The sequence below is a fragment of the Pipra filicauda genome, unplaced genomic scaffold (genome assembly GCF_003945595.2).
Source record: "Pipra filicauda isolate LSUMZ 115617 unplaced genomic scaffold, ASM394559v2 scaffold84_size4826128_pilon, whole genome shotgun sequence".
Taxonomy (NCBI): domain Eukaryota; kingdom Metazoa; phylum Chordata; class Aves; order Passeriformes; family Pipridae; genus Pipra; species Pipra filicauda.
The window spans coordinates 3,011,515-3,030,453 of record NW_024105031.1 but is presented as its reverse complement, the minus strand read 5'-3'; the positions used below and the strand labels follow the sequence as shown (position 1 = coordinate 3,030,453).

Genomic DNA, 18,939 nt, shown 5'->3' with positions numbered 1-18,939 from the left:
CATTTATGGGCACCTTGACTGGGATTAGTTCTGTGAACCGTACCTAACAAATTGACTGGGAAGCTGTGCATCAGCCTAGTATATTGCCTAGAGAATGGTTCAACGGTTTGTAAAGCATTCCTTGACATTTTGATTATTCAAGGATGAATACTGTAGGTACCTGGGCAATATTAGAAAACTAGAGCAGATGCCCCACAGATAATTTCATTTGACAACTGTTTGTGTTCCAAGCTAATTCCAGGTGAGTAGTATGGTGCATAGCAATGCAGCTCTGCCATTATTACAGTCATCTTTTGAAAGGTTTGCCTTTTCCAGGAGACTGCGGAAGACAGCTGCTATTTTGTATTCCGTCCAAAGGCAGTGAAAGGCAAAGGGAGCATATAATGAACTGTACCATGAAGCCTTGAAAATGTTGTTCCCTTAATCTGAAACCAGTGGCCATAATGCTGAAGCAGGATGATTTAAAAAAAAAAAAAGATCCAAAGAATGTTTCCTGAGAATACTCATGAAAGCAAAATGAACCTTGGTTGTTTCCTTGATAGGGAATTCCACATCTAAAAAAGGTCTGGGCACCATAACTGTGGCAGAGGGGTGGCTTGCAAAGGGGTAGCTGGCCCTCAGGACCTTTCTCCCACTCCTCATTGTAAGGGTGTTTCACTCTCCCTGCCTATACCACAGAAGCCCGTAACATTATTTAAAAAGCTTATCTAATTTCTAAAATTCCATTTAGCACCATGATTCTAGGTCACTAATCTTTAATGAAAATGCTGATAAACAGAATTAGAAATTAGCATAGCAGTGAAAAGGTATTTCATCATCTGTCTGCTCCCATTCAGGAGTAAATGGGAGCCTCAGCTTGCAGATACAGGAATATAAAACAGAGCTCTGCTGTCCAGAAAATTTGTCTGGTTCTGATTTTGTGGCAATATACTAGAGAAAAGAGAAATATTTTGCACCAACGATGAACAGCTCCTTCATCTCTTTTCATATGACTCCCCACTTTTCAGTGGCCCATATCCCAGCTTTTTGAGTTACAAAATACATAAGCCATCTGTTTTCTAACTTCTCATAGGCAAGCATGATGTTATCCATTCAGATCCCATACAACCCCAGCATGTGAGCATGCAAGTCCATGCTACTCTCCTTGTTTTGAAAACCTTCCATATCCTTCACATTTAACAGCCTATTTCCTGGGATTTCTGTGTTTGCCTGATCCTTTTATATCCTCTATTTGTCAATAACCTTCATTTCAAATTCAGTAAATGTTCTGCATTTACATGGTATGTTATGGGAAGATGTGCTATCTCTTTACAATCTTTCACAGTTAATCAGGATCAAAAGGTGACCTATTTTAAAGAAGTTGAGGTAAAGAAACTGAGGATGAGAATCTAAAACCAAAAGCAGATATTACTGCTAAACACAGGAGCAATGAGGATTTAGGCACAATTCATGGCACAGCGCCCTGACTGTCCAGTGTAAAAACGTGTTGGTTACACCTACAGATTTTGTTACCCCACGTACAAATTTGAGCATTTTAGCAGAAAAGACAGCTTCAAAAATTGTTACTTTTTAATACAGCATTCCCTTTGCACTCTACCTAGCCGAGATTTGTTTAGTGCACAGCATATGAATAGTCCGTCCATTCAAGGAGACCCTTCGTATGCCCTGAGTTAGTCTGGAGCTGGTCCGTAGGGCAGTATTTAAGTAATTCTTTGCCATTCCTGATCACTGCATTTTATCTTTTTATTAACCTTATCTAATTTCAAATGTTTTGCATTGCTAAGACTTCAGTTAGCCAGGAAGGTGCTTTCAGTGAAAGTGCAGCATGCTGTGGAAACAGCTTGGGTCCTCAGTTACTCACTGAAGTTTAAACTATGGGCAGAGACAGAGAACTTGAACTGCCTGGATTTCCTAGATATCTAATTTTTGCAAGAGTAATCCCCTCTGAAACTGAGGAAAATACATGATCTTCCTGTTTAGTTTGGGTGGGTTTTCCCTCCTTATTAAAGGGGGGATTTCAACAGATTAAAATCTGTTTCCTTCCCAGATACACAAAATACAAAGTAAGTATAAGTCAATAAAAAACACTTTCAAAGAAAGTGTATCTAAAACTTCAAAACAGATATGTTAATTAAATCTTCCTCTCCTCATGTTACTTAATCTAAAACCAGAAAAGAACATAATGTCCATGGTGACTGTAAAGGGTCATGGGAAGACATTTCATTACCAATTGTATTTGGTTGAGAAATCCCAAACCAGGAAACTGTTCTTCTTTGGGTTTCTCTTTTTCATGGAATTGTGACCTTTTGTAGTTCATGTGCGTTCCAAGCATTTGAAATATTCACAAATTCATCAAATGGTTCAAAGCCTTGCTGCTAGTCGTATTTGAATTTCCTGTTTTTGCCTTTCCTTGGATTCCACAGAGTAAAATTAGCAGTAGTTTGCCAATGTTTCATTTCAAAGTGCTGAGAAGCTGCTGTCTGCCAGTTATGCAGTTAAAAACAAGAAGAATTCGTAAGAACATCTTCCAACTTTCAATTACCTTCTTCTGCAAATTTGCATTTAGAACCATCATCTCTGAATATGCAGAAAACAGATTTTTTTGTTTTTAAAGAAAATACCAACCAAAAAATAGGTAAACGGTGGTTGATTAAGATTAAAATTGGACATTAACCACTTTTCACACAAGATAAAATTTCTGGATTTCTCTATTTCAGATCAGAAAGATCCTCCCAATTTTTAGTTTTAAGAAGATGTGTTTCTATTAGTTTCAGCAGAGCAACACCAGTTTATATTAGGTGAAGATCTAGAATTACTCTTACAAACATACTCTTGAAAAATGTTAATCTTGGCATTCTGAAAGAGTTACTAGATTAGTAGCTCTAAAACACAGTTATCAGTTTGCACTCTACAACTGTAGATTTTATTTTGTTCTGGTTTACTGTTGAATTTAACCAGGGTAGAATGTAGAATGGGACCTATTCAAGTGAGTTATTTTCAGCTGTCTTAAACACTGTAGTTTTTCACATCATACTTTGCAGATAGTTTGGATATTTGCTCGGTTTCCAAACCGTTAGAATCTGTTATGTCATTACAGGTATTTTTCTTGAACAGCATTGAAGAATCAATGCCCAGTTACAAGAACTACTACTGTGGTACTTACTCTTGTGAGCAGTTGCACTGATACCAGAAGCATCATTGGAGTTTGGAGTTTTATAGTTGCAACAATTTAAGGTGGATCCAAAAAGAAAGACAGCTTTTAAACGGATGAAATAATATGAAAATGTAGGATAGTCTGAAATCATCTAATCCAGAATATCTATGAGCATATCTAAGTATCTGCACTGTTTCTGTCCAAACTATTCAAGATCAGTTCAGTTCATGTGGTCTAGTCTTCATGGTCAAGGTCTTTTGAATGGTTTAATCCACATTGCCTCTGGCTTCCACTCAAATACTCCCTCCTGGTATTTTCCTCTTGACTCTGAAATTGTAAAATAAACAACCCTGGGGTCATTAGTTCCTCAGTCCCGTCTGGATGAGAATGGATAAACCAGTAGCAATAGACAGTGTGGGTTTCAGCAAGTAGCAGCAAACCGAGGTGGGAAGTGTACAGCTGCAGCTCTCTTCTAACTAGACAGTGGTCAGAGATACTCAAACACTGGAGAACGCAGTAGGCTGTGGAAATTACTATTACAGTGACTTTTAATTTCTTAAGTTTAGTCACATAAAATCCATTTAACTTGTTAGGTGGATTTTTCCCAGCATATCAAAGGAAAAATACCTGCTTACGTGAGTCCATCAGGACACTACCTTTCAGTAACTTAGAAACAGTTTCCTTTCAGTGGTGTTAGTGAGTAAAACTTTCAGTAGAAAGGCTCCTGCTGGCTTGAGCACTAAGTGGTTTCTCCTGTCCTGGATGCAAAACTGTGTCACAGGGTTATCGTTAAGAGAATCAGGAGAGGATATCAGCTTTATTATTTTTAGTACAATTTCTTTCCATTTCTTGATTCCTGCAGAGGGATAACAGCAACTCACTGCCTTAATGTATATGCCTACAAATGCTGCATGTGACTATAAAAGTTTATCATCTATTTATAAAAACTAATGCTTGTTTCTAAGAGTGCCTATTATTGCATATTACAAAGGATGGTTTTACATGTGAGCAGAGAAATATAATCACTTTTCTATTTTAAATCTTCCTGCTTTTAGCTTATCATAGGACAGTCTGCTTTTATTAGGAAACAAAAAAATAACAGAGTCATTTTAAAGAAATCCCCTTCATAGTTTGTCTTTATACAATTCACTGACAATCAGTAGTCTCTGTTTCTCCATGGGCTTCTAAAATCTCTACAGGAAATGTCAACTTTGATAAAACTAAGTTTGGAGTTTCCCCCCACTCTGATACTGAAAAAACATTAATGATTGTAGAGGCAGAGAAGAAGATATGTCAAGATTATGTTAACATCGCCCAGAGCTACCCTCTTTCTCAGCTGGTTCTGGTCTTTGCTGTGGAAAAGTACAAATGCCTCACTGCGCTGGAGACTTCTGAGATGTCCTTTCTTCATTAATAGTATTGTGTTTTAAGCAAATTTGTCTCAAGCGATTTCTGACCAACATACAAATTTTTAAAAGAGGAGATAAAAAAATCTACATTTTGCCCCAAAGTTGACCATTTCATTTCTCTCTCTCCCTAAACAGAAGTTATTTTCTAGGAAAATAACTACTCAAGAATAATTTCCTATATGGACATTCCTACTCTAGAACAAGAGTAATTTTTTCCAACATACTTTAATATCTCTTAAATATTACTGATTTTTCTCCAGAGGAATTATAGCCAAGCCCTTACACTGAGACCAGAGGCTATCCTTTTTGCATAACAGAGAAGAAATAGATAATGTTGTTCTTCAACGCTTTTTCCTGAAGTCCCTAATACCATTGCCTTTATACTGTGACAATTTCCAAATATGATATGTCACTGACCTGGAAACAAGGAACACTGAAGGCTCTTCTGAAGTACCAGTTAATTCCAAGATGATATGCAAGCATGCTGCAAAATACTGACTTGTTTGCCATGGGGAAATGTCTAATGCCTCTTCTCAGACTAATCCAAATTTAACTCCAGTTAGAAAGGAATTGAAGGATTGCCACTTATGGTGTAATGGCTCTGTTCTGGCTCTTAAAAGTAGATTCTACACTGTGACAGTGCATTTGCAGGAGCATTTTAAGCTTGTGATAAAACACAAACAGAAACTGGTTTATGAACTCAATAATAGATGTTTTTGCAAAACAATCAGCAGAACAAACTAAGGATAAGTGCACTCTTCACTGGCCTGAAGTGACAAACTTCAGTTTATGTGTAGAGTGTTTGTGAAGTGTGTGGAACAGCTACAGAAAAATCAAAGGATGGTAAAGTGTGTGAGGCCCAAATCATCTTTTGTTATAAACTTTGCATCCATGCAGAGCCTGTAACATCAGAGGCTGGGGCCTCTGTGTGAAATAGCTTTATAAGAATTGTGATAGTTTATTCATAGCAAAATCCTGAATAGTTTTAAATGACAGTGCAAGGTACAGGGTATCAATAAATTATTGATCTTTAGATTCTGCACTGCATGCCTCATGCCCTGAGCACCTGAACTTCTATCAGCAGGGAAAATAAAAGCACTCAACATTTAGAGGAGTGCTTATGCTAGACAGTGTCAAAGTGGAGAACAAATGTTTGCTAACAGAGTAGTGAACTTAATTTATGCTTTGGTTTGGGAAATAAATGGTATTGTCTTTTTCAGAAACAGTGTCGTCTCCCCCGTCATAGATGTCATAGACTGGAAGACTTTTCAGTACTATCACTCTGTGGGCCTGCATCGAGGTGTTTTTGATTGGAAATTAGATTTTCATTGGGAACCAGTGCCAGAGCATGAAGAGAAGGTACGACAGTCTCCCATCAGCCCTATCAGGTAACAGTCCATCAGACAATGCGCCTCCACTCAGCTCAGCAGCAAACTGTACAGTTTGGGTCATCTTCCAGCTCACAGGAGAGATATGGTTACTTGCATATCCTGAGTTAATATTTTTGAAGGCATAGGTTTTTTGTTTACACTGTTTGTTTTGGCCCTTAGTAATTATTCTAACTAGATTGCAGTCATGCTTTCAACATGACCAATATTTTCCACACATTGACACAACTGGTGTACAGCCTGACCAGACAAGGTGTGGAGGTTTGTAGGGAAAGCAAGAACAAGTCATAAAGAGTTAAAAGAGATGTCTTAATCATGATCTGTTTGTTTCTTTTTTTGGATGTACACGTATTCCACATTTCCCATTGTTCTGAGCCTTATTTGATAATTCAGCTCTTGACTCCCTTCCCCAGGCAAATCCTAGAATTAGACTCCAGTTATTCTTTCTTTTGGTTAGATAATCAATTCATTCAAGCTTATAGGAGCAGTATTTAATCATTTTTAATGCTATCTCTATGGAAACGGTGGGATTTTCACACTTCACATAATTCCTTATCCAACACTCAAGGTGTTCACTTTCAAACTGCTTTCTACACAGGAGTCCTGTGGTAGCTGGTGCAGTGGTGGCCATGGATCGGCATTACTTCCAAAATACCGGAGCTTATGATTCTGACATGACCATGTGGGGAGCAGAAAATCTGGAGCTGTCTATAAGGGTGAGAACCTTAATTAAAACATCAAACTGTGGTAACTCTTGGGCTTTTAAGGAACTTAAATGAAAAGGCAAGAAGATATTTATAAAAGAAATTAAGTGCAAAACTTATCAGGGTATTCAGATTAAAACCTTCTTTGCAGAAATCTATCCCCACGCTCTGCAGTCTGTCAGGACAAAATCATGCAGCTGCTCTGATTTAGGAGCATTATGTCGGGAGAAGGAAGTTTTGTTGGCTATCAGTATCTGCCTGAGGACTGAGTCACTGCTTTTGGCACCCTCTGAAAGCTGCCTCTTCTATTTTGGCATGTAACATGCACCAAAGGGAGAGTACCTTTATTTCTTTGCCAACCTGTAGTTTTAATAACAAATTATTAATATTAAATCCTTTGCATTGATTTTTGCTGAATACAAAGAGTAACTAAGATTAAAAAGCAATGAAAATTGCAGGCATGAAGGGTATGGTCTCTTTAATGTCCCAGACAAGAGAAGGTGTGCTCCCAGGTCCTTCCACTACACTGCACTGTTTGTGCACAGAAAAACATAAAAGCATATAAATAGCCATGCTGGGTCAAATCAGAGGTCTGAATGCCCAGTATGTTCTCTGTGCCTCTGCATCTGTAGGGAACAGTGTATAAAGAAGAATATAATAAGGCTCTTGCTGTTTCCAGCAATGTGCAGCTTAGGATTTCCTGAGGCAGAGTCTAGAGTAAAGGAGCTTCTCCTTTTCAGATAAAGGTAATCTAAATAAGGTAATCTCCTTTTGTGCTTTCACCTGTGTTCCAGACCTGGCTCTGTGGTGGCTCTGTAGAAATTATTCCATGCTCCCGAGTTGGGCATGTCTATCGACATCTCGTTCCCGCTGCTTTTGCCTATGAAGAGGCCATTGTGAGGAACAAAATCCGGATAGCAGAGACCTGGCTGGGCCCATTTAAAGAGAACTTCTACAAGCACGACACAGTGGCTTTTTTAATCAGCAAGGTAAAGACATCTGTAGTCGTTTGTTTCTGAGGGAAGGCATGTGAGTTGAGGTAGGTGAAGAAGGTGGAATAGGGGTGGGGATGTCTGTGTTGAGTCAAACATTCAATGAGCATGGTGCTGGGGATGGACTTTTTATTAAACATTCCAGTGGAAGAGCTGTCAGATCAGGAAGGGAAGAAAGAATATCCTCTCCTACAAGGCAGTGGGCCAACTTGTGAGCAATTTTGAATGAAAGTGTCATTCACCTTCCTGTTCATTTAACAAAGCCATGCTTTTAAGGAGAAAAAGACTCCCTGAAAGCATTTAGGCAGAACACAGGTAGGTGCTGTGCAAAGTTTCCCATACAGTTTTGCTTCTGTATTTCATAGAATCACAGAATCATAGAATGGTTTGGGTTGAAAGGGACCTTAAGGATCATCTAGTTACAACTCCCCTGCCATGGGCAAGGATTCCACCCACTAGATCAGGTTGCTCAGGGCTCCATCCAGCCTGGCCTTGAACACTTTCAGGGATAGGGCATCCACAACTTCTCTGGGTAATCTGTTCCAGTGCCTCACCACCCTCACATTAAAGAATTTCTTCCTAACGTGTAAACTAAACCTACTCTCTTTCAATTTAAAACCATTGCTCCTTTTTATAAGACCTCTTTAGGTACTGGAAGCTGCTCTAAGGTCTCCTCAAAGCCTTCATTTGTATTCAGCTTCATCAAATGATCCCAAATCTGCTCTTTGCTTATAGTAGGAAGGACTTCACTCCCGCTCCCCACCCACTCAGAGGATCAGGGACTTAAAAGAAGTGGGAAGCCTGACTGCCTGCAAAGACTGAGGAAAAGAACTCACTGAGTACCTCAGCCTCCTCCATATCAGTCGCCACGAGTTCACCCTTCTTGCTTATCAGGGAGACACACTCTCCTCGGCCTTTCTTTCTGGTCTATGTACTTAGAGAATCAGTTCTTGTGATTCTTCATGTCCCTTGCCAAGTTTTGTTCCAGCTTTGCCTTGGCTTTCCTAACCCCATCCCTATACATTCAAACCATATCCCTGCACTGTCCCCTGGTCACCTGTCCCTGTGTAGCCGCTTCCACTGTCTGTGCATTTCTTTCTTCCTCTTCAGTTTGAGGAGCAGATCCTTGCTCAGCCATGCTGGTTTCAAGCCTGCCTCGCTCGATTTGGCATACACCGGGATAGAGAGCTCTTGTGCTCTAAGAAAAGTGGCCTTAAAGAGCTGCCAGCTCCAGTCAGCCCCTCTGTCCTTAAGGACAATTTCCCAGGGCATCTCTTTCACCAGCTCCTTAAACAGCTGGAAGTTTGCTCTTGCAAAGTTCAGGGTCTTGACTTTGCTCTTCACCAGGCTGACATTCCTTGAAATCACAAACTCAACAAGGCCATAGTCGCTACAGCCCAGGCTGCCACCAATCCCAGCAGCTCTAATGAGCTCATCCACACTGGTGAGCACCACCAGGTCCAGCAACACTTCACTTCTGTTTGGTTTGTCTAATACCCAGACAGTCCTGCACGCTCAGTCATTGCAGGGCTGGCCATCACCTAAGAAAGCCAGATCCAGCAGGGGCTGCATTACAGTGGGGAGAGGAACAGGGCTGTGTGCCAGCGTCACTTCTCTCTTGTCACCTAGTCTGACTTCCTTACACTCCATGGATAGATCTGCCTCTCCAGTTGGTCTGCTAATCCTACAGTCTGTGACTACTACATTTCCTTTTTTTACTCTATTTTCACATCTTTTTCAAAGCTTCTCTCTCCTTGTCCGTGTTGTAGGTTTGAAATCCACTAGCCACATGTTTGTCAGTTGACTCACAAGGGTTTCAGCCTTGTACCCGAAAGGAGCACACTAGGCCAATCTTTTTAAATGGGCAGTTAGGTCCTTAAATAATTTAAAAATTTCCTGAAGGCTTTTCTTGTCAGCTCAGAAGCAATTTTCTGTACTAAAAACTACAGTCACCAATGATACAGTTTACTAGCTGTAAGCAGCATGACCTTTTGCCTGAGTTTATTCTAGCCAGAATACTTTCAGTACTTCTAAGTATGATGCTCCCTCAAATGATCCATTTTATTATCTCTGTGCCCAACACACCATAACATAAACAGCTCTTTTTCTCTTTTTCTTTCTTTCATAGCCAATATTTTCAGCATGTCAGTGCAGCTGGATGTCATTCAAAAGGCACAAACAAGCAATGACACTATTGCTGCTCAGCTGCAAAGGGCCCTGTGGGGATTTATTGCACTGAGAGAGTGAGCAGAGCAACCTATGGGCCACCACAAAATTCTCTGTGAGCCTTGACTGCTAATACTGCCCACTGCAGAAAACAACCAGTGACCCCTGTTAGGTTCCTTTATAAGCCCTCTCAGTTTATGATCTGAATCACATCTTGCACAGGATATTCATGGTGTGAGCATTAAACAGATGAATAAGGCTCTTCCCAGCTCTCTGCTATTTCAGCCACCATCTCTTTTGCTCCTTTTCTTGTGTGGTTTGTTTATTTAATTTACAAGCACAGTTTCCTTTCAGATTGGTTTACAGGGATAATGATTTTCTTTGTGTTATTTACACCATTTATTCAGCATCAAATGCAGACGGTAACTAGTATGACAAAATGAGATTTACTGCCATTATCTTCTTCAGCCAAAGCAGTCTCATGAGAGACATCTCTTTTTAAGGGAAACATTTTACTTTTCTCCTTCCCTTTTCCAGGAAAACCTCTTAGGGGACAGGGTTGTGTGGTGCTGAATTGCTGAACTTTGTTCTTACGTTTATTGAATCTAAGACTGACACTAAACTATGAGGTTCTCTTTAACATATTGCAACTGTTGAGCATTGCCTGTGCAGTTTACAGGGGCTGGCAAACAGTGCCACATAGCATGACTGATCCCTGCCTTTAGAAGCCCATACTTTGCCCTTGATCTCCAAGGCCCTTAATTTGTCAGCGTTTTCCACATTGCAAAGTCCTTTTTATGGATGCAGAGAAATAGCTGGTCTGAGGAAAAAGTTATTTACAGGCAGTTCTTTGCTTATGTTACCAATCCTAATTTTTGATGTAGAAATCCAGACCAGTCTCCTGGAATCCCATCCCAATGGCATTTTTAAAAAGTAGAAGCATGAAGGGGGGAGATGTATTGCTGGAAAGAAAGAGGAGAAAGACTCTTAAGGCTTGTGAGATGTTTTTAATATTTGGGCACCGAGAGACTTAGAAAACTGTTTTGTGTGGTTTTGAAGCTGAAGGATTAGACACTTAACTACTTAGAGTTTTCAGAACCCTGTTAGCCATCCTCAGTGCTAAATACCCTCAAATATTCACACTGTCGGTTCTTTGCAGTGCAGATGCCTGTAACTGCACCAAGGATTGAAGGCATTTGTCCTTTTTCAGAACAGAGGAAGAGTTGATATTGTGTATGTTTATAATTCGAGAAAACACAGAAATCATAGGAAAGTTTTATGCATTTATAGCTGCAAAACAAATTTGTTTACTAGACTTAGTAACTGTCAGATAATATATTTTGGGCTAAATTCTGTCATCACTTATGCCCTCTGGTCATGAAGGACTGACAATAACTGCATAATCTGGGCTGTTAAAGGCCAGGAAATTGAGTTTTACTCAGAGGGACAAATTCTATACTGAATGACAATCCAATACAATACCACTGAATTTCAGTGCAGCAAGTGTCAAATTTGGTCTTGACTTTTTAATGTAAAAATATGACAAAGGCTGACTTATCTTGCAGTATAATAATCATTTTTAGAGGAAATACTTATTTTCACAATGTATGCTAATTCTGAAATATTTACTTCTCTCACAAAGCCAGACTGTGGCTGTTTTAGCACAAAGTTTGAGAAACGCTATAGCTGGACTTCCTCCTTTGCAAGAGATATTGATAAGAGACATATCAATATCTGTAACACATAGGCTAGAAAAGGTGGTAGAAACAATTCCTATTTTCACTCCTAGCATCTCTAACACAAATACACTAGTAACCTTGTTGCTCTTATGCTTTCTCCCTTTCTCCACAAAGGCAGAGAAGCCAGACTGCAGCGAGCGCCTCCAGCTACAGAAGAGATTGGGCTGTAGAAATTTCCAGTGGTTTGTATCAAATGTGTACCCTGAACTCTCCCAACCTGGAGACACGCCAAGATTCTCTGGCAAGGTAAGAGAAAACATCCTATAAAGAATGATCGGTGTTTTTCATTGTTCAAAGACTCCACTGTCATTTCCGTGTACTCAGGGAGCATAGAGTGAGTGAGAGGCTGTTCCTGCTTTGAAACCTTTATTGTCCAAACAGCCAATGCAAACAAGGGTGGGAGGAGAAAGAAAAGGACAGAGACAAAGGGCTAGCACACATCTCACATAGATGTCGAAACACAGCCAGGAACTGAACCCAGATTGTCTGACTCAGTTCAGTGTCACAGCTCAGAGGATCCTAGGTTTTTAAGCTGCTATTAGTAAAGGAAAAGAATTGTGTTGCCTCATGCAGATGGCAACAGCAACAGCAGCTGAGATATCTCTGTGCTGATCCATGTGCACAAAGAGAAAAAAGCATTTCTTCAGTTCTGCGCTTCTCCCAAGGACAGAAGTGGTAGCAATAGCAGTTCCTTGGCTGACTGTGTACAGGAGGCAATATTCTCAATGTTGTTTGTTGGGTTTTTTAAAAATAACTCATAGTTGATAATTATAATTCATTAAATGTTAATTTATTCCCAGCAGCCTTAACAGAAGGGAGTTTCCCCCAAAAAGGCAACAAGGTCTACTAATTAATTCACAGTCTACTACTATCTGGAGCTGGGTTTTACTGTGTCCTTTTTCTATTTTGTCTGCTCTTTATTTTCCAAGTTTGCTTGAGAAGAGTGCAAGAACTGAGTGTAGATGACAGAAATTGTCACATGTTTCTTTTCTTTTGGAACATCTCGGGTTTTTTCTAACTACAGTGTCCGATTGAAGTGCAATTTTCCATTAGCATAAAAAGTTTGAAAGATTTCTTTTCATTATCATAATAGTTAAAACCAGAAGTGGGTATCTCCAATTTAAACAAAACTCACTGGGTAGCACTGACCTTTGATGAAACTCTGTCTTTTATATCAGGTCAGTTTGCAAGATCAATATTCAAGATCTAGGCTGGAAAAAAGTAGTGCCTGAATTATGAACAAAAACGTATCATAAAGGGATACAATTACAAAAATGTTAGTTGAAGGATATTTTGGTTGTATCCAACTGTGAGTTATTTCAGTATAAATCTTTACTTGCAGCTTTACAATACTGGTGTTGGCTTCTGTGCAGATTACAGACCTGGAAAAGCCACTGCAGAAAGCTCTATCAAACTCTCACCTTGCAGTGACAGTCTCACCCAGGTAATGTATACTTTGAGTATACAGGCATTGTGTCAGATCTAGGGAACCATCCTGAAGACAGTCACTCCAACGTGTAAGTAGCTGGGTTGACGCTCGTGGAAATAACTGATGTGTTCAGAATTAGGCATATGTTAAGGTATTGACGCCCACACTTCTGAAGATGAGTAATTTGAAAAATGGCAGTGTTTCATGTGTCACTGATAGACACACTTTGCTCCAGCAGACATCATTAAGTGCCTATTTGTTTGGTATATTTGGTAGTGTCTGCGGAGCGGAAAGCCTGTGAGTAAAAAATACATAACAGTTCCAGAATAATGGGAATGGGTTTCCCCCATTAGTGACTAAAACTGAAGTTTAGTGTCTACATTGCAGTGTAAAGCAGGAGGAAAATTCATGTAGACTCCCAAACTGAAATTAGTCTAGAAAGTTCATGCTTTAAAAGAAGCCAAACCAATGTAGACTGACCGCAGATATTTATTCCAAGTCCCAGGCAAGTTTTCCTGCTCACACTGAGCTCAGGGCGAGCTGCAGGCACATTTCTAACTGCATTGTGTGAGGACACTGCCAGAAACACCCTTCTATTCAAATATTTATTAAACTAGAAAATTTTATTACAGGAGGGGTTTACTTTATACATAATTGCAGTTCACAAGGCCTTTTCTTAGGTAAATAGTTATGCCAGTATTAGCTAGCAGGGGAAATTGCTTTGAAGGGTCAAGGTTCTTGGGTCTCTGTCATTCATGTTTGGGTTGCACCTTAACAAACATGTACAGGAAATTGCTTTTTGGAATTAGCATTTAGAAATTAATTGGGATGTCTGTCCATCATTGTTCAAACAAACCCTCCCTCTTCCAGCACTTTGAATATAACAGCATGAAGGAAATCCGGCTTGGTTCTGCCCCGCTGTTTTGCTTTGATGTCAGACACGGGAAGGTTATCCCTCAAAACTGTACAAAGGAGACAGACAACAGCCACCAGCACTGGGATGTCCAGGAGGTCAGTAGTGTCTCTGCTGTGAGGGAAAGGCAGCTGATGGTGACTGTGGGATCACTGGGTGATTCATGTGGGGAAGGGATGAGGTGGATCACTGGCATTCATGTGGGGAAGGGATGAGGTATTTGAAGGGCAAGTTTCACTTCTGTACCATTTTCAGCCAGAAAACTTAGGATGCCTCTTGCCCATTTACACTATATGAAATACATTTCGTTTAGAAATACAAAGTACAGAGATCCTAACTTTATTCCTATGTCCTTGTTTTCACTGTTTGTCTTATAGGATAGAATCAGAATCAGTGGTTGTGAAAATAAGAGCAGGGCAAATCTTTGCTGACTTCTTTTGGATAGAGAAAGGGTCTGGGAGTCCTGAACCCTCCCAAATGAGAGCCCTTTGTGAGGAGCTCTTAGTGGGAAACATTAAATTTCCTCCTGTACGTAAGAGAAGAGCAATATCAGAGGAATTCAGTATTATTCAGTGGACTTCACCCAGCAGGAACTCCTCTACAGGACTGAATAACCTCATGCTCTGGGACAGCCGGAAAACAGAAGTTACTGTAGTTGTTGGGATGCAGAAAGCCTCTGGGACAGTTCCTGCTGTAATTTGGTTTGATTCCTAAGGGAAGCACTGTGAAATTTTGTGGCCGGTAGTAGTGAGGCTGATGCTGATGACAATCTGTAGCCACAGGAAACAAATAGTGGTGGAAAAGAATTCTGCACCTACCACTCCTGTCAGCTTCAAAAGGAACTATGAATATCTACCATGCTCTGAGCACAAAGTTAAACCTACTCATTGTGTTTGGAGTAATACTTAAAAATGTTTGAACAACAAGTCCTTACTGGTGATCTGCTGTATATAAAAATTTTCTAGCTTTTACTGGAAATCCTTTATTTTTATTTTGTTCTTTCTTTCCCTTCTTCTCTCACCTTGTAGAATGGAATGATTGTCCACGTCCTTTCTAGCAAATGCATGGAGGCAGCAAAGAGTGAAGATGAGATGGACTTGTTTTTGTCTGTGTGTAACAAGAACGCAAATCAGGTGTGGCAATTTGAACGTTCCCATGGGCTACATCAGAGATGACTGACAAGTCTCTGTGGAGGTCAAGTCTCCAAAATTTAACATTACTTCTGCTTGGGATTTAAGATGCATTTCCTGCATGGACAAGAAAGATGTTTGTGTTTGCTGTAGCATGCAGGGAAGTTAGGAAGGTCTCTTATCTAAAAGCCTGGCTCCTGATTTATTCAGCTCTAGCTAAAATTTCTATTTATTCTGAGAAGCGGGGAATAAAGAGACTGAGAACCAATAGATTCTCAACTCTGCTATTGCAGAAGACAGTTAAGTTTGCCCTTTGAAACAACATGGAAAACTGGCTTCCAGACAGCCTGTCTTCAGCATATTCTGTGACTTCGGAGGATACAGGAAAATTAATGTTTGTGAGACTTTTGAAACTGTAAGAGGAAGCCAGCCAAACCAGGATAAGAGTTTAGCCTTGTTTAACAGTGCACTCGACTCATATAAAAAAAAAGTAAGTTTTATATGTATAAAAGTAGTAGATGTTTCCACATGTAATAGCAAAAACTTTGTTTTCCAACTAGCCTGAGTCAAATTTCTACCCTCTATGAGATTACACAGAGCATAAAGTAGCACTTAATTAGGCACTAATTGACTTGGAATACTAACAGTCCTCAGCGTTTGGCACACCCTTCCTTAAATCCTTAGTCCACAATCTATTTTGGATGGGAGAATGAGACTGAAAAAACAACTTTTTGTTTTGTTTTAATGACATTTAGGAATAACTCCTGAGGAAACTTTTGTGGTAGAAAGAAGGGTAACAGCTTAGCTTCTCTGCTTATTTGCAGAGAATTATAAGCAGAATTGGTGGCATCCATTTGCTCTTGTAAAGCCATGGGCTGAGTTTATTATTATTATTATTACAGTAACAGAAGTGCTGGCTGAAAACAGCAAGTGAAGGGAAACAACAGTTTTCAACAGTGGCTGCCCAGGAAGAAAATACTGGTGCTTGCTTCCATTTGCTTGCAGCCTCAGTTAAGTCTTTCACTCTGTGAGTTTTAGCCAAGAACGAACTGTAGATTCTTGCTGTCATGGCTCTCCAGGCTGGTCCTCAAAAGACCAAATTTCCTAGAGAAACTTCTTCTGTAGAGCCTGCATTGCTGCTGACCTGCTGTCTTTCAAAGGGGTGAACGAGAGTTGAGGTTAGGTAGCAAGAATGGTCTCACACAGCATGCAGTAGCCAAGCAGACTTCTCCTTTAGTATTTTGTTAGGGTACTTTCAATTTTGGAGTTAAAATCAATAATGATGACACTTCCCAAGAGCCAGCTAAGACAGAAGAACAAAGATTTGGGAGTCTTCGCACATCAGCATCACACCCAATTTATAGTATAAATCAGTCATGATCCTATGGATTTATTAAAGGGGGGGCATCATTAAGGAAATTTAGTTAGGTTTTGAGATGTTTTTCAAGAGAAAAAATTGTGGGTTTTTTTTTTTTTTTTAATGTACAGCACATTGTTTAGAGAAAGGAAGGAATAACAGAATATTCTGCTCAGAGCCTTCCAGTCATCTGCTTTTGGTAAATCATAATAAACTGATATTGAGCATATAAAATTGGTCACAACAGAAGACACAAAAATCATGTTTGCAGTGTTGTCCAAAATTTTTCCCAGTGTCTAGTTCCCTGTCTACTTCAAGTGCTACAGATTCCATACTATATTCAGGCATCACTTCAATCATCCTGATTATTACTCCTGCTTTCTTTGATAGCATCAGAATCTAATACTATTTCTGCAGTGTTGCTTAAAATTTCCTGTGACATTCTTAAAATGCTTCAACTTTCATCTGAGAAGATGGTAGCAACCTCTTCCAGAGCACCAAGTGATCCCTGACCATTGCCCAAATTTAGGGTGAGAAAAGAGAATTTTTTAAATTGCATAAAAGCTGAGTAAAATGCTGTTTTATTGACACATGATTCCTTTATTTAAAATTATAAGTATTCCAGATTTTAAATTATGTATTATTTATTTTATTTTGGACACTACACTAGGAATATCATTCCTTCAGCATTTGGGTTAATATTAAAAAAATGTGTATATAAATATGGTAATTGAACAGAAGTGGGATGTATCGCAAAGAAGAATGAAAAGATTTTTGGTTTAGAAAGGAGATGTTTGGAATTAAATTTCAGAGACATGGACATCTTCATCTTATGTTACTTTTTAACATAATGATAAAAATGTAGAAAGTAAGGTTTGCTGTAGATATACATACAATAGAAAAATACATTACCTGATACCTCTTCCAACAATAAAATGAAAATATATGGTTCAGTACCATTTAGAAAATAATTGTTAAAATACTTCTTTTGTTTAGTAATAGAGTGAATGTGTGTTCGATTTCCAAGCAAACTGAACTCCAGAGCACAGGCCAGAAGGGAGCTACAAGGTGGTCTAAGAGGTCTCTGCACAGAGACATCCAGGGTACACAGATTGTGTACCATGTCATGGAGCACACTTCCCTCTAATATAAACACAGCTTATTATTACACACAAAAAAAGCCCCAAAGGGAAAGCATTTATCCCTGTTTTTCCTAGATTCCTTCCTGTATACCTTTTAAATGCATTGGTTGGTTGTACCAATACTATTTCCTTATTGTGGTCATTTACACCCTGCCCCTGTGGTTGGATCCATCTGCTGAAACCTTCTCCTCATGGGAGTGGGCTCAACAAAGAGTCTCTGCTAAGGGTGCTGGTGTGTTTTCCTCATTTTTGCCCATCTTTCATGCAATAGTGATGCCTTCAGCATCACAAAACATGCTTTCAGCTCTGTATTTAGACAGGGTCAACATTCCAGGTTCTGTTAATTCCCACTGACAGGAGAGAAACATAAGAACAGAATGTTTCATGCAAGAACGAAGCAGTTTAAACTTTGAAGGCCTCCAAAGTATAGCCTTGGGCAAGAACAAAGGAATTCCATCAAAACACAAATAAACATCTTATAGTCTAACTCCACCTGTTTCCTTGAATTTGGCAATCCAGGCATAATGAATGCTTTGAGCCAAACCCACCCGTGAAGCTGAGCTAAAGGGTCAGATTCAAGAACAGGTCACCTTTTGGTTGACAACACTTTAACTAAAACAGCCTGGTTTATTCCTCTCCCAGCTAATGACAAATGGAAGAAAATAAAGACTTGAAGTATTATTAAACGTACTTTTAAACCAAGACCCAGTCGATGCAGTCAGTGCTGGCTGATGGTTGGGGTTTGTCCTGGTAGGTGAGGTGGGTGCCATCACTGACACAGAGAAACACAATGGTAGCATTTCTCTCTCTATGTTAACCTGAAGTTTAAACGGGGAAGGAAGGTTAGAGCAACGTTCATGATAAATCCTGCAGCACAGAAATGTTCAGGGTATCTCTCAGTCCACATGTAAGTGCCTCCAGGTCCTCCCTTAGAGACGCTGGTTGAGCGTGATACTGTCTGCTGATTAAAACCCAATAGCTTCCATTACAGATTTCCTCAGGAAGGAATGGAGCTATGCTCAGGCACCTGAGACAAGAACAGTAACAGCCTAGGTTTCCATAACAGCTGGAAGGTGACACATGAGAGAGAGCTTTCAGATTCTGACTTTTTATCTCATTTTATCTCCATCAGTTTGATTCAAATTGCAAACGTATTGGAAGAGAGTAAAAAAAGGAGTGTTTTGCAAACATTGGTCACATGTTTTTAAGCTTGTGTTTTTAAGCTATGCAAACTGCACGTCGGCCCTGAATAAAGTATATCAGTGCACAGTTAAATGTATTTTAATTTTCTTCATTGTGTGATGATTTGTTAATGTCTCATTTTCTTCATGCTGTAGCACAGCTGGTCTGCATAGAACCCAGTCGGAAAGCCTCCAGTGGCAATATTCTCATTTAGCCATCACCTAACAGTCTTAC

General features: G+C 39.6%; 1 protein-coding gene across 2 annotated transcripts in view; it reads left to right on the top strand.

Moving 5' to 3' along the window:
• The window catches only part of GALNT15 (polypeptide N-acetylgalactosaminyltransferase 15), a 29,116-nt gene extending 10,314 nt beyond the window's left edge, over window positions 1-18,802 (top strand). For both annotated transcript variants that reach the window (XM_039390636.1, XM_027723784.2), the window contains exons 5-11: window positions 5,784-5,951; window positions 6,550-6,667; window positions 7,450-7,644; window positions 11,667-11,798; window positions 12,895-12,996; window positions 13,852-13,992; window positions 14,923-18,802. In XM_039390636.1, the coding sequence (XP_039246570.1) occupies window positions 5,784-5,951; window positions 6,550-6,667; window positions 7,450-7,644; window positions 11,667-11,798; window positions 12,895-12,996; window positions 13,852-13,992; window positions 14,923-15,069 (1,003 nt within the window). In that variant the 3' untranslated portion in view covers window positions 15,070-18,802. The remainder of the gene's footprint in view (window positions 1-5,783; window positions 5,952-6,549; window positions 6,668-7,449; window positions 7,645-11,666; window positions 11,799-12,894; window positions 12,997-13,851; window positions 13,993-14,922) is intronic.
• The last annotated feature ends 137 nt before the right edge of the window (window positions 18,803-18,939 follow it).